At 46.4% G+C, this 12014-nt stretch overlaps 1 protein-coding gene across 1 annotated transcript; it reads left to right on the forward strand.

Moving 5' to 3' along the window:
* Positions 1 to 72: 72 nt before the first annotated feature.
* LOC101633309 lies at positions 73 to 563 on the forward strand (the record flags this gene model as incomplete). The annotated part of the gene is given in 3 exon segments (XM_012735178.1): positions 73 to 237; positions 239 to 409; positions 411 to 563. Coding segments are annotated over 3 exon segments (489 nt in total), but the record flags the coding sequence as incomplete, so codon positions are not given.
* Positions 564 to 12014: the final 11451 nt, after the last annotated feature.

The raw sequence follows: 12014 nt of genomic DNA on the forward strand, positions 1-12014 counted from the left end.
GCGGCGCTACAGCGCGGGGCCGCAGGTCCCCGCGGGCCGTCCTGAATTATTCATCCGCAGGAAGATATTAGATGTACCCGCTGCCCGCTCCGCGCGAGCCGTCGTGCAATGCTATCCGAGCTCCGCGCGCGCCCCGCGCCCCTCCTCCTCCTCCTCACGTCCGTCCTCTCTGAAACCTTGGCAGCGAAGGGGGATCACATTTCCTTTGTCATCGGGCCATTTCGCCCTCGCCTTGGTCCCCCCCTCCGATCCCGAGTCGTAGGGACGGAGCCTCCTCCCGGGCGCGCTGGAATCAGTGGAGCCGGCAACGGCGCGGCGTGGTGAGCTCTGGAGCCGCGTGGCCAATGCCGCCGGCCCGCGCCCGCGTCATCTTCTTTCAGAAACCAGTCGCGGAGCTGCGCCTACCGGGCTTTTTTTCTTGCGCCTGGCGCCCTGGCCTCCAGGGGCTTTACACTACTCCCCCAATTCGGGCTGCGTGCGTGTGCGCGCGCGCGCACCCCTTTCTCTGCTTTGCCGCCTCTTCCTTCTCCTCCTCCTCTCAGTACGCCGGTTATTGGGACTGATCGGAATTCGGAATCCTTTTAATCTCCAAAGGAGCAAACTCACTTCCGCCCGAGTGCTGGGAGGGGGTTGGGGGAGGGGACACAGGGGAGGGGGTTCCAGGCAAACAGGAAACATTAGCCCTCTCTCGGCTCTGCTAGCTTTTGTGTGCTCCCTCCCTCCTCCCTCCAACCTCCTCCCCTCCGCGGCCGCAGGGGAGATGAACGCCCCCGGGCTCCAGTGTGACGACCTTTGAAACCTTGGGAGCGAGGAGCAGAGAGCGACTCTTCCGTTTATTTAAAAAAAAAAAAAGAAAATTTCATTCTGAATCCTGATTCAACGGAGGCTGGCATCCACCGCGTGTGAGATCTCGGTTCCCTCCTCCCCCCCACCTTTCTGGGTTTTTTTCTATTTACGTTTTCTTAAGGACTTCACTTGTCTGTGGTCACCAAAACATCGCACAGTTGTGTGCCGTTGGATAGGTGGAATTAAACGAATCTGAATTCTGACCTGCAGAGGGGCCAGTTCCCTTTTGAGTACGCATGGGGGAGGGGGAAGCAGAGGGCAGCTGTTCTGGGGAAGCTACCCCGGTGACGGCCCCGGGCCATCTGGGTGGTGCCCGAGGCTGACTTGGTGGCTCTGGGAAAGGAACTTGCTTGGCCTTGGAAAGAGACTGGAAGAGCTAAGAGAGCCACATACCAGGGTTGAGGGAGTATCCTTTCTGGAGGGCCACCAATGGAGCAGCCGTCCCTGTCTTAACACTGTCAAGCTGCTAGTGACATCTTGGGTCCTTTTTACTCACATGGCCTGCTTGTGCAGGCAACAACCTACGTGAATCCCAGAAAATGTCATGTTACAAAGAGGCCAAAACAAGCATTCATACCATGTCATTGCATTTAAAGGAAATCCTAGAACAGGCAAAACTAAATTGTGGGGACACGAAAAAGTACCCCTGGGGAAGGAAGGGGAATTGTTTAGGAAAGGGCATGAAGGGACATTGGGAGTAAAGAAAGGGAAGTATATTGGTGTTTATTATCTCTCAAAACTTGGAAATGTGCCATTTAAGAACTGCTCAAAATTTCACCGTTTCAGTAATATTTCAATAAACAATAATAACTTGGAATCCAACCTGAATAACCACTCCTGTACCATAAAGATGGGAGGTGGAGGTGGGGGCAGGAAAAACTACCACAACATAAACATCCCCAACTCCTGTGATCCTTGGCTCACCAGAATTCGGGGGATTTTTCTCTTTTTTAAAGATTTGTTTATGCATACAGAACTGGGATACAGGTTAGAGGTGTGTGGGGAGTGGTGGGAGTGAGAGGACTCACCACAGACACAGAACAGGCAGATGGAAGAAGCACACTGCTGAGAGGAGCAGCTGAGGATCAGGAAAGGTCAGCCTTGCTATATGGGTCATCTCCCTGGCTAGGGATCGAACTTGTGCTGCAGTAGCTGCCATAGCTTCAGAGGAGTATGCTTTAATCCGTTGTGCCATCAGGAAGGGCCCTCAGGGCATTTTCTAGAAGATCATCCTAGAAAGAGCCCTGAAATCCACCATGCTGGACAAAGATCCTGAATTCCCCAGACTCAGACTGTAAATACCTCCTGAAAGGAACAAAGCCACGGTGGGGTGCAGGAGCTCTTTTGAGAGGGAATAAGCTTAGCCTGGCAGCCCCTTTAGGAAGATGCAGAACCAAGAACAGGGCTGCCCTCAGGTGCGTTCTCATCTCCTGCAACGCAGGTATGTTCTCATCTCCTGGAACACATCCAGTCTCAGGGAACATCTACTACTAAACCAGTGTAGAACTTGTTTGCAAAATCAAAGCAGAGCTCCTCTGGTAAATGGAAGAGAACTTGCTCTACTTTAAAGAGGCTCTTTTCATGCTACCATCATCTATCGCCAGTTCAGTGAGTTTTTTCCATAAATTGAGGTGGGCATGTTGAATGTGTGCACACTCACACATGAATCTGCACACGCCTATACAATTTTCTCTTTCTGGCCTTGTGTTTTGCTCCGGTATATATGTTTTTTTGGTTTTGTTTCTTTTCATTGTTTTTATTTATTTTTAAACAAAAACAAGGGGGAAACAGATGGGGGAAGAGAATTGCTAGAAGGAACAAGTGGCCTCAGAAGGTCAGAAAAAGGGGCCTTCCCTGGCTAAAGCACAACACTATGAAGCTATCCGCTGCCAGTGCAGCATGAGTTCCATCCCTTTGCACAGGTCTTAAATGACATGTGGCTCAGCAGACCTCTCCTGTCTCACTGATCCTCTTAGCAGTGTATTTTGGTTAGTCGTCTTCTTTTGTTCCCACTCTGATGAATCCTTTCACCCCATGTCTCAGGCCTGTACCCCAGTTATTGTATGCGTAAATAAATAAATCTTTTAAAAACAAGTTATAAAAGGAATGGGCCAGACCCACTGTCTCCTTCTGTGTTGGCCCCACCCACCAGCAATCTAAAAAGATTTCTTAGAAAGGATAGTGAGGGTGGGACCTCCCTGGTGGCAAAGCAGATAAAGACACAGCTCTGGGCCCACCCTGGTGGCACAGTGGGTTAAAACACAACACTATGAAGCTAGCCCACTGCAGCACTAAGTTCCATCCCTGGCCAGGGAGCTACCCCACTTATGTAGCAGCAGACCTCCTGTCTCTGCGCCTCTCAGCAGTATATTTCAGTCAGTCCACCTGTTCTGCTCCCCACTCTCTCTGGTGAATCCTCTCTCTCACACACTCCTCATCTCTAGCTTATGTCCCAGTTCTTGTATACATAAATAAGTCTTAAAGAAAAAAAAAAAAAAGACAGCTCTATCAAGCTATCACCAGCCACTGCCACACAAGTTACATCCCCAGGCAGGGAGCTGACCCACATGGCATGACAGACCTCTCCTGTTCTGGCCTGCTGCTCCCCTCAGCAGTGTACATCATCAGTTCTGCCCCCCACTCTGTCTCTAATGAATCCTCTCCACCCCCATATCTCTGGCTTGTATCCAAGTTCTTGTATGCATAAATAAATAAATCTTAAAAAAAAAAAGGAAATACAACTATGATTTATAAAAATATGGTATAATGTTAAAAAAAAAAACAAACGAGGATTAGACTTACACTACAGCTTATCCATGAGAAAAACAAGAGCTAGAAATCCAGATGATGTTAATGACAGTCCCCTGCTATAAACTAGTATTAAATTTTTCATTGCCATTCTAACTAATAAAACACCATATCTTAGCAAGGGTGGAGCAACCTTCCAGATTTCTCTTCACTAGTTAACATTAGAAAGGAAGTTCCTGGGCCTCTCTGGTGGCCCAGGGGTTAAGTCTCAGCTCTACCAAGCTGTCTGCAACCACTGCATTCTAAGTTCTATCCCAGGCCAGGGAGCTGACCCACATGGTGCTGTAGACCTCTCCTGTCTTGCCTGCTGCTCCCCTCAGCAGTAAATTTCAATATATCTACCTGTTCTGCTCCCCACTCTGTCTCTGGAGAGTCCTTTCATCTCTCCCCACACCTCTAGCCTACACCCCAGTTCTTGTATGCATAAGTAAATAAAAGAAATCTTGAAAAAAGAAAAAGAAAGGGAGTACCTAATTCCTGAAAAATAAATCATTGTATTTTACAAAGTAACTTTCTTTTAAAGATTTTATTTATTTTTATGTACAAAAACTGGATATAGGCCAGAGGTGTGTGGTGGAGTCGGGGAGGGTGGAACAAGAGAGGTCTGCTGTGCTATGTGGGTCAGCTCCCTGGCCAGGATCTAAAGCTGTTGCTTCCTAGTGTTGAGACTTCACCCCTTGAGCTACCAGCGAAGGCCCCTTAAAAAGTAACTTAAAAAAAAAAGCAGCTCTGAAAACAGGTAGACTGTCAACTTGCATCTTTCTCTAATTCATCCACAACCATATTTTGCTTTGGAAGATGATGCTCTGCCCTGCCACACTCTCAGACCTGAGGTTGAGGCTCAGACCACATTTCCATCAAAATGACTTTTCATCTAATGTTTTCAACTGATCCTTTAATTAAATATATTAAATATTTGATGCACCGGCTTGTTTTAATGTCTAAATTATACCCAATCATCCACAGGGTGCTTTCACATAATTTTTAAAACATAAACCACCCAGAGTATTTTCTTTAAAACATTAACCATTAAATCACACTTACTATTTTGAGGCAAGGAGATTGGGGAGAGGGGTACACCACTGGTTGAGAGGAGATGGAGTCCTGTTCACTGGGCCAATTCTTGGTTTCGCGCTGACTCTGGCCTTGGAATCTTTAACACAAGTGTGTCAGCTGCTTTCACCAGCCGAATTCAGAATAGCAACAGGTCAGATGATACCACTGAAAGTGCTAATCACCTAGAACTAAATAGACTGCAGCAGGAAAACTTGTATTGTACTTTTGAAAGGTGTAACTCATTATCTAGTTTTGGAAGTTAACAGTTCAGAGCTCAGCTGAGTTTACCTCCCAGCTTCACCAAGCCTGTGTGACCATGGGCAAGTTACTTAACCTCTCTGTGCCTCAGTCTCATGCATCTGAAGTGGACTGGCCTAAGTATCTAGCTCAGGGTTAAATGAACTACTAAGAGTACAGTGTTTATATGGCACCACTCACATGTAAATAAGAACACATTTAAATATTGAGGGTTTTTTTTGTTCTATTATTATGCAGCAGAGTGGTTTAAAAACTGACCTCCTGTTATAGGCAGTGAGAGAAGGGCACCCCTGAACCCCCAAACCCACCCTCTCTAAATAGGTTCTGCCATCTGCTGCATTAAGACAAAACATAAGACCTTAATGAAAGGAACTTTAATACAGTTAGTGTGCAAAACAGAAAAGATAATATGGTTTCTAAATCAAACACCAGAAGTTAAAAGTCCACCCCAAAGTGATTGGCCCAAAGCAAGGTCTGAAAGGCCACAACAAGTCTAAAGCAACTTCTGGAGGAAACTGATAGAAAAGGGTCAGAAATAGCCAGACAAGTCTGGGAGCAAAATCAGTATCAAGGTAAATGCTGCCATAGTTAATCTCCCCACAGGTCTCTCACCCACATCTGTTTCACCCAGTCCAGGACCAATAAACAAGACAAAGCTTCTTCACATGACTCTACTCTCTGTGCCTTCCTCAGGTCACCTTCTGTTTCTCCATCCTGCTTCCTTCCTCTCTAGTCTCCTCACCAGTCTCTCCTCTTCTCTGTTCAGCTCTACCCTCCTGGGTGGGACAGGGAACCTGGAACCTCCCCCTTTTCCTGGGACCACCCTGTTACTCTCCTATCCTTCATATTTGTCATTGCCTAATCACTACCCTTCACTGACATCTCACACAACCAGTTTCATCCTCCTTCCTCTCTGAAAACCGAGAGCTGTGGTCTCACCTCCTGTCATTCACATTCCAGGCCTCACAGTGGCTCTCTGTGGCCCACCATATTTTAGCAAAGCTCTCAGCCTACAATTTCTAAAATGAAATGTGGGCATTTCGTTGTAAGAGACAAAAATACATGATTTTTTTTAAAACTCACTTTTTTTTTTTTAAGATGTATTTATTTATGCATACAGAATTGGGGTACAGGCCAGAAGTACAGGGGTGGTGAGAAGATTCACCAGAGACAGAGTAGGAGCGGAACAGACAGATCGAGGAAGTACACTGCTGAGGGAAGCAGCGGGTAAGACAGGAGAGGTCTGCCGCACCACGTGAGTCAGTTCCCTAGCTGGGATCCGACACAGGCTGAGATGGCTATGATTTGCTTCCTAGTGCTGCACCTTCAACCTGTTGTGCCACCAGGAGGGCCCTATATGTTATTTTTAAAATAAATATAGCCCCCCCAAAAAAAAATAATGAAGATAGAATAAATGAAAACAATATAAAAGAAGAAAAAATAAAATATAATAAAATCAAAAGATAGATCAGTCAGAAAACACAATTAAGGGGGCCTCCCTGGTGGCACAAGGGGTTAAGACTCAGCCACTGCAGCACTTGTTCGATCCCCACCAGGGAGCTGACCCACCTGGCACAGCAGACCTCTCCTACCTCACCCACTGCTCAGCAATGTATTTCAATCTGCCTGCCTGTTCTGTTCCCCACTCTATCTCTGGTGGATCTTCTCACTCCCCATACCTCTGGCCTGCACCCTAGCTTTGTATACATGAATCAATAAATCTTTAAAAAAATACAATTAAACCTGATCAACTTCTTATTCCAGATACTGTCTGCTTTTGTAGGCGAAAGATGCTATCCCACTGAAGTCATCCCTGTTTTAGTATAACCCTGCCCCTTATTCATTCCACTGCTTCAGATTTTCAAGGTTTTTAGGTTAAAAATAATTAACTTCCAGGGCTTAATATGAAGGCCAGGACCTGTCTGTCTGTCTGCAATCCCCCTTTCCTTTGCTCTCCCACATAAGCCCTGCCCACCACCATAGACACCCAAATTCAACCAGGCCTTGGAGATTCAACTCAGCTTCTCAGATTTTCCCCTGCAGAGTGAGGGGGAGGTCTACTTCCCCTTCCCTAGTGTCTGGCTAGGAGGTAGTTACTCTGCCCCCATAGAGCTGGCAGAAATGACACTGTATCCCTTTAGGTCCTGGCTTCAATTTTTTTTTTTTTTTTTAAGATCTGTTTACTTATGAGTCCAAGAACTGGAGTTAGGTCAGAGGTGAGGGGGTTTGGTGGGGTGAGATGATTCACCAGAACAGAGTGGGGAGCAGAACAGGCAGATCTACTGAAATACACTGCTGAGAGGAGAAGCAGGTGGGAATGAGAGATCTGTCGCACCATGTGGGTCAGCTCCCTGGCCAGGATAGAACTCAGATTGCAGTGGCTGGCAAGAGCTTGATTGTGCTGAGACTTTAACCCCTGTGCTTATCCAGGGAGCCCCTGGATAAGTTTGTTATACAGATATCCCCACAAAATCACCACAACCAAGAGAAGGAATACTTCATTATCTGCGAAAGCTTTCTGGGGTCCCTTGAGCATCCCCTCCCTCAGTCCTTTCCAGGACACTGTTAATCTGCTTCCAATCATAGTAAATCAGATTGCATTTTCTAGAGTTTTATAGAAATTGAACAGATTCTTTGAACAAATGTACCATTTTAGTGGGATGGAAATCTGTTCTGCCATTCATCAAGATTACTTTGCCGTTAGGCCACTTCAGTATGTGCGTAGGCAATGCAGTTCTTTCTATTGCAACAGTCTCCGGCATGGACGCCCTATAACTTGTTTACTCATGCACCTGTCGGTCATCACGTGGCTTGTTTTCGACTTTTGGCTATTTAAAAATAAGGGTTTGTCAACATTCATATACAAGTCTTGTATAGGCAGGTGGATCTTTTCTCCTAGAAAAGTAACTACATGACTGGGTCATGTCATGGAGGAACTGCAGAGTAGGTTTTTTGTTTTTTGTTGTTTTTTTTTAAATTATGTTTACTGTTTACAACATTGTATATGTTTTAGGGGGCCTTGTAAATGTACATGGCCACACCTCCTGCACAGCCAAAACCCCAGTAGCCCCCCACTGCTGTCCTTTGGGCCCTCCTCCTATTGCGCCCCTACACTCTTCAAAATAGCCTTGGTTCTGCCATCAGGTTTCTTTCATTTTTGCTTTTCCAATTTTTTATCAGTTATTTTTTGGAGTTTTTTTTTTAATCATTTTAATTTGGGGGCCTCGCTGTGGCAGGAGTGAAGTGTCAGCATTATGAGGCTATCTGTAGCCACTGCAACCTGAGTTTCATTCCCGTAGGGGCTGCCACACATAGCTCAGCAGACCACTCCAGTCTCGCCCACTGCTCCCTTCAGCAGGGTATTTCAGTACTTTGGCCTGTTTTGCTCCCCACTTTCTCTGGTGAATCCTCTCATCCCCCACACCTCTGGCAGGTACCCCAGCTCTTGTATGCATAAATAAATCAATCTTTAAGAAAAATCCCAAATTCGTTGACATTCCTCTCATGGACAGGTAGGTGGACTGTGTCTTCCCCTAGCATCTGGAGCAGCTTGTGACTGCCTCAGGCAATAAGGTAGAAGGGATGTTAGGTCTTAAAAGGCCATGCAACTTCTGCCTTGCTCACTGGGACAAACATCCATGTTGGAGGGTTCACAGACTGAAGTGCAGAGAATATGTGATGATGGAGCTAACTAGATATACAAATGTATGTCCAGGGACAGTGGCCCCAGTTCATCATCTCAGCTGCACCAAACATCTGAGTGAATTCATCTCCAGACAATTCTACCCTCAAATCCTTAAAGTCATCCCAATGATTCAAGTCTTCCCAGGTGAGATTTCAGGCATTTCAAGCATTGCTTGAGTTGCAGACTTACATAGAATGATGGCAGTTTATACAACTAAATTTTGAAGTGGTTTGGTAAGCCACAGTGAGTAACTGGGGCATATGCCATTGTTCCCATCACTTAAAAAAAGAAACAAAACAACCAGTATGCTATTTTTTACCATCAATCCCAATTTCAAGCATATTATCATCTGGGGGAAAAAAAAAAGCAGCCCCTCAGTTTGACAAAATATATTTTGTAAGTAGAGGGGCCTCCCTGGTGGCACAAAGGGTTAAGTCTCAGCAAACATCAAGCTATCACCAGACATTGCAACACCAGTTCTATCCCTGGCCATGTAGGTGATGGACATGGCACAGCAGACCTCTCCTGTCTTGCCTAACTGCTCCCCTCAACAGTGTATTTCAATAGATCTTCCTGTTTTTCTCCCCACTTTGTCTCTGGTAAATCTCACTCCCTGAACCTCTGGCCTACACCAGAGCTCTGTATGCATTTTAAAAAATCTTAACATAATATACAAAAAATTTTGTGTGTGTGTATGTGTGTGATAAAGTAAAGCCTTCTAGGGTATGTTGTTGAGAAAAACAGAAAAGTCAAGAGCAGGGGAGAAGGAAGAGTGCAAAGTTGCTTTAAAAAAAAAAAAGACTTATTTATTCATGCATACAAAACTAGGGTACAGGCCAGAAGTGGTGAGAGGATTCATCAGTGACAGATTGTGGAGTAGAACAGGCAGACTGACGAAGTACACTGCTGAGGGGAGCAGTGAGCAAGGCAGGAGAGGTCTGCCGCGCCATGTGGGTCACCTCCCTGGTTAGAGGATCGAACTGGTGCTAAAGGGGCGGGGCTAGATTCATAGTGTTGTGCTTTGACCCACTGCATTACCTGAGTGCAAGTTTTTGGCTCAAGCTGTTGGGCAAATAAGCTGCAGAATGCTGGGGGGCTGAATGAAGAATGCTGCAGCTGGTACCCCAAGGACTGTGCAATTTACAGAGAAGACAGAAATCAATTCTTAGTCCTGGCCTGCCTGCTTCCAGGCCTGGGCCTACTCAGCCCTGTTTCTCTCTCCCTGCTCTACTACGTATCACAGAGGTGCTGTCCTTTAGCCCTCCTCCCCAGGTTCCTGCCTTAGTGGGCTTTTGGTTGGCTTTGGCCAACGGGAGGTTAGCTCTTGTCTAACAGAGGGGAAAGCCAGGGAAGAAATTTATTTGCAAATGTGTCAAGCCACTCTGCTTTCCTGAGCTGGTCCTGACCATGGGACTGTAGGCTGAGGGCTTATGTGAAAGCCTGCAGGCTCAGGTGGGAGGCAAACACCTTGCACAACCTTACCTTGAGCAGACTCTCGGGCTCCAGGGTGTTTACCATCCCCTCACCTTGGGATTTGCTCATTCCTGACCTCTGTGCTTTGTACCAGACATTCCCTCCATCTGAGTGGAATACATGGTTTCCAGGCCTCGATGGCGGTCTTCTGTGGTCAAAGGCCAGCTCTGAAACCCTGGCCTCCTGTCTGCCGTCAGCTGTGCGGCGCCTGTCTTGCCTCCCCCGGGGCCTTTGCTCAAAGCACATCTGTCATAATGCCCACGGGCTGCACACATGTCCCTGCCCCTCTGACTGGGCGGTCTGTTCCCTCCACCACTGCTCCCAATTCCCTTTTACTGGACAACTTTGACCTAGCCTTCAAAACTTGCTTCAAGGGGGTGGTGTGATAATGTCCACCTGAAGAAGTGTGCATCACATACAGGGTCATAACTCAATGTTACCTCAGTTAAAAAAAAAAAAAATTAGGCCCTTCGGGTGGCACATAGGGTTAAAGCAGAGCACTATGAAGCTCTCCGCAGCCACGGAAGCATTAGTTCGATCCCAGGCCAGGGAGCTGACCTCATGGTGCGGCAGACCTCTCCTTCCCTGCCCCGCTGTTCCACTCAGCAGTATCTTTCATCAATTTGCCTGTTCTGCTTCCTACTCTGTCTCTGGTGAGTCCTCTTAGCCCCCATGCCTCTGGCCTGTATCCCAGTTCTGTATGCATGAATAAATAAATCTTTAAGAAAAATTAAATTAAAAAAGAAATCAACTTACTTTAAGTGTCCCATCTGGGAAGTGTTCCTGGACAGGTTCCCTCCAGAGACTGAGGTGTACACCCTCACATCCTTGCTCGCTTCAGGGCTCCTGTGAAGACACACTGCATTTGCTTTATACCTGTCTCCTGCATAAGACTGCCAGCTCCTCGGCCTCCCTGGTGGCCCAGCACTATCACCAGCCACAGCAATACCAGTTGAGTCCTCAGCTGGGGAGCTGCCCCACCAGCCAGCAGACCTCTATTAACTCACCAGCTGCTCCCCTCAGCAGTGTATTTCAGTAGATCTGCCTATTCTGCACACCACTGTCTCTGGTGAATTCTCACCCACCCCACACCTCTTGTCAGTACTCCAGTTCTTGGATGCATAAATAAAAATAAATCTTTAACAAACAAACAAAATCGCCAGCTCCTTCAAGGAAAGAGCTAAGTTGTAGGCTGTGTAAAAGACCAGGGATTTTCCATGAGTGCCAGTCATGCCAGCCTGGCTCTGTCTCTCTTAAAGGATGGCTAATTCTCATGCAGTCTGTTGGCACCTGTCTTGGGAAATTATCAGGGAGTCACAGACCAGTAAATGTCATCAGACTCGAACATTTCCTTTATTTCCCTAGTTGCCATCTTTTTTTTTTACTTTTTTAGCTTGCATCTATCTCTTCTTCACCTCATTTATTCACTTTTGCTTATTTTTTTCTTTGTATTTTGAAATATTTGAAATAAAAAATATTTTTAAAAAGATTTATCTTAATTTATTATGCATATAAGAACTGAAGTACTGGCTAGAGGTGCAGGGGGTGAGAGGATTCACCAGAGACAGAGTGGGGGACACTCAGAATGGGGAGGTGAAGCTACTGTAATGCACTGGTGAGGGGAACAGTGGGTGAGACAGGGGAGGTCTGCTGTGTTACATGTGTCAACTCCCTGACTGGGGACTGAACTCAGGCCACAGTGGCTGGTGATAGCTTGAAAGCACTTAGACTTTAACCCCTGTGCCACCAGGGAGGCCCAAATATAAAGAAAAAATTACAACCATACTACAAAGAATTCCATATATATGCCCTTCATCTAAGTTTCCTAAATTTGACGTTTTCCCATTTGCCTACTGCTCCCTCTCCCTATGTATGCTAGTACATACCT

The sequence above is a fragment of the Condylura cristata genome, unplaced genomic scaffold (genome assembly GCF_000260355.1).
Source record: "Condylura cristata isolate star-nosed mole 26May11 unplaced genomic scaffold, ConCri1.0 scaffold00004, whole genome shotgun sequence".
Taxonomy (NCBI): domain Eukaryota; kingdom Metazoa; phylum Chordata; class Mammalia; order Eulipotyphla; family Talpidae; genus Condylura; species Condylura cristata.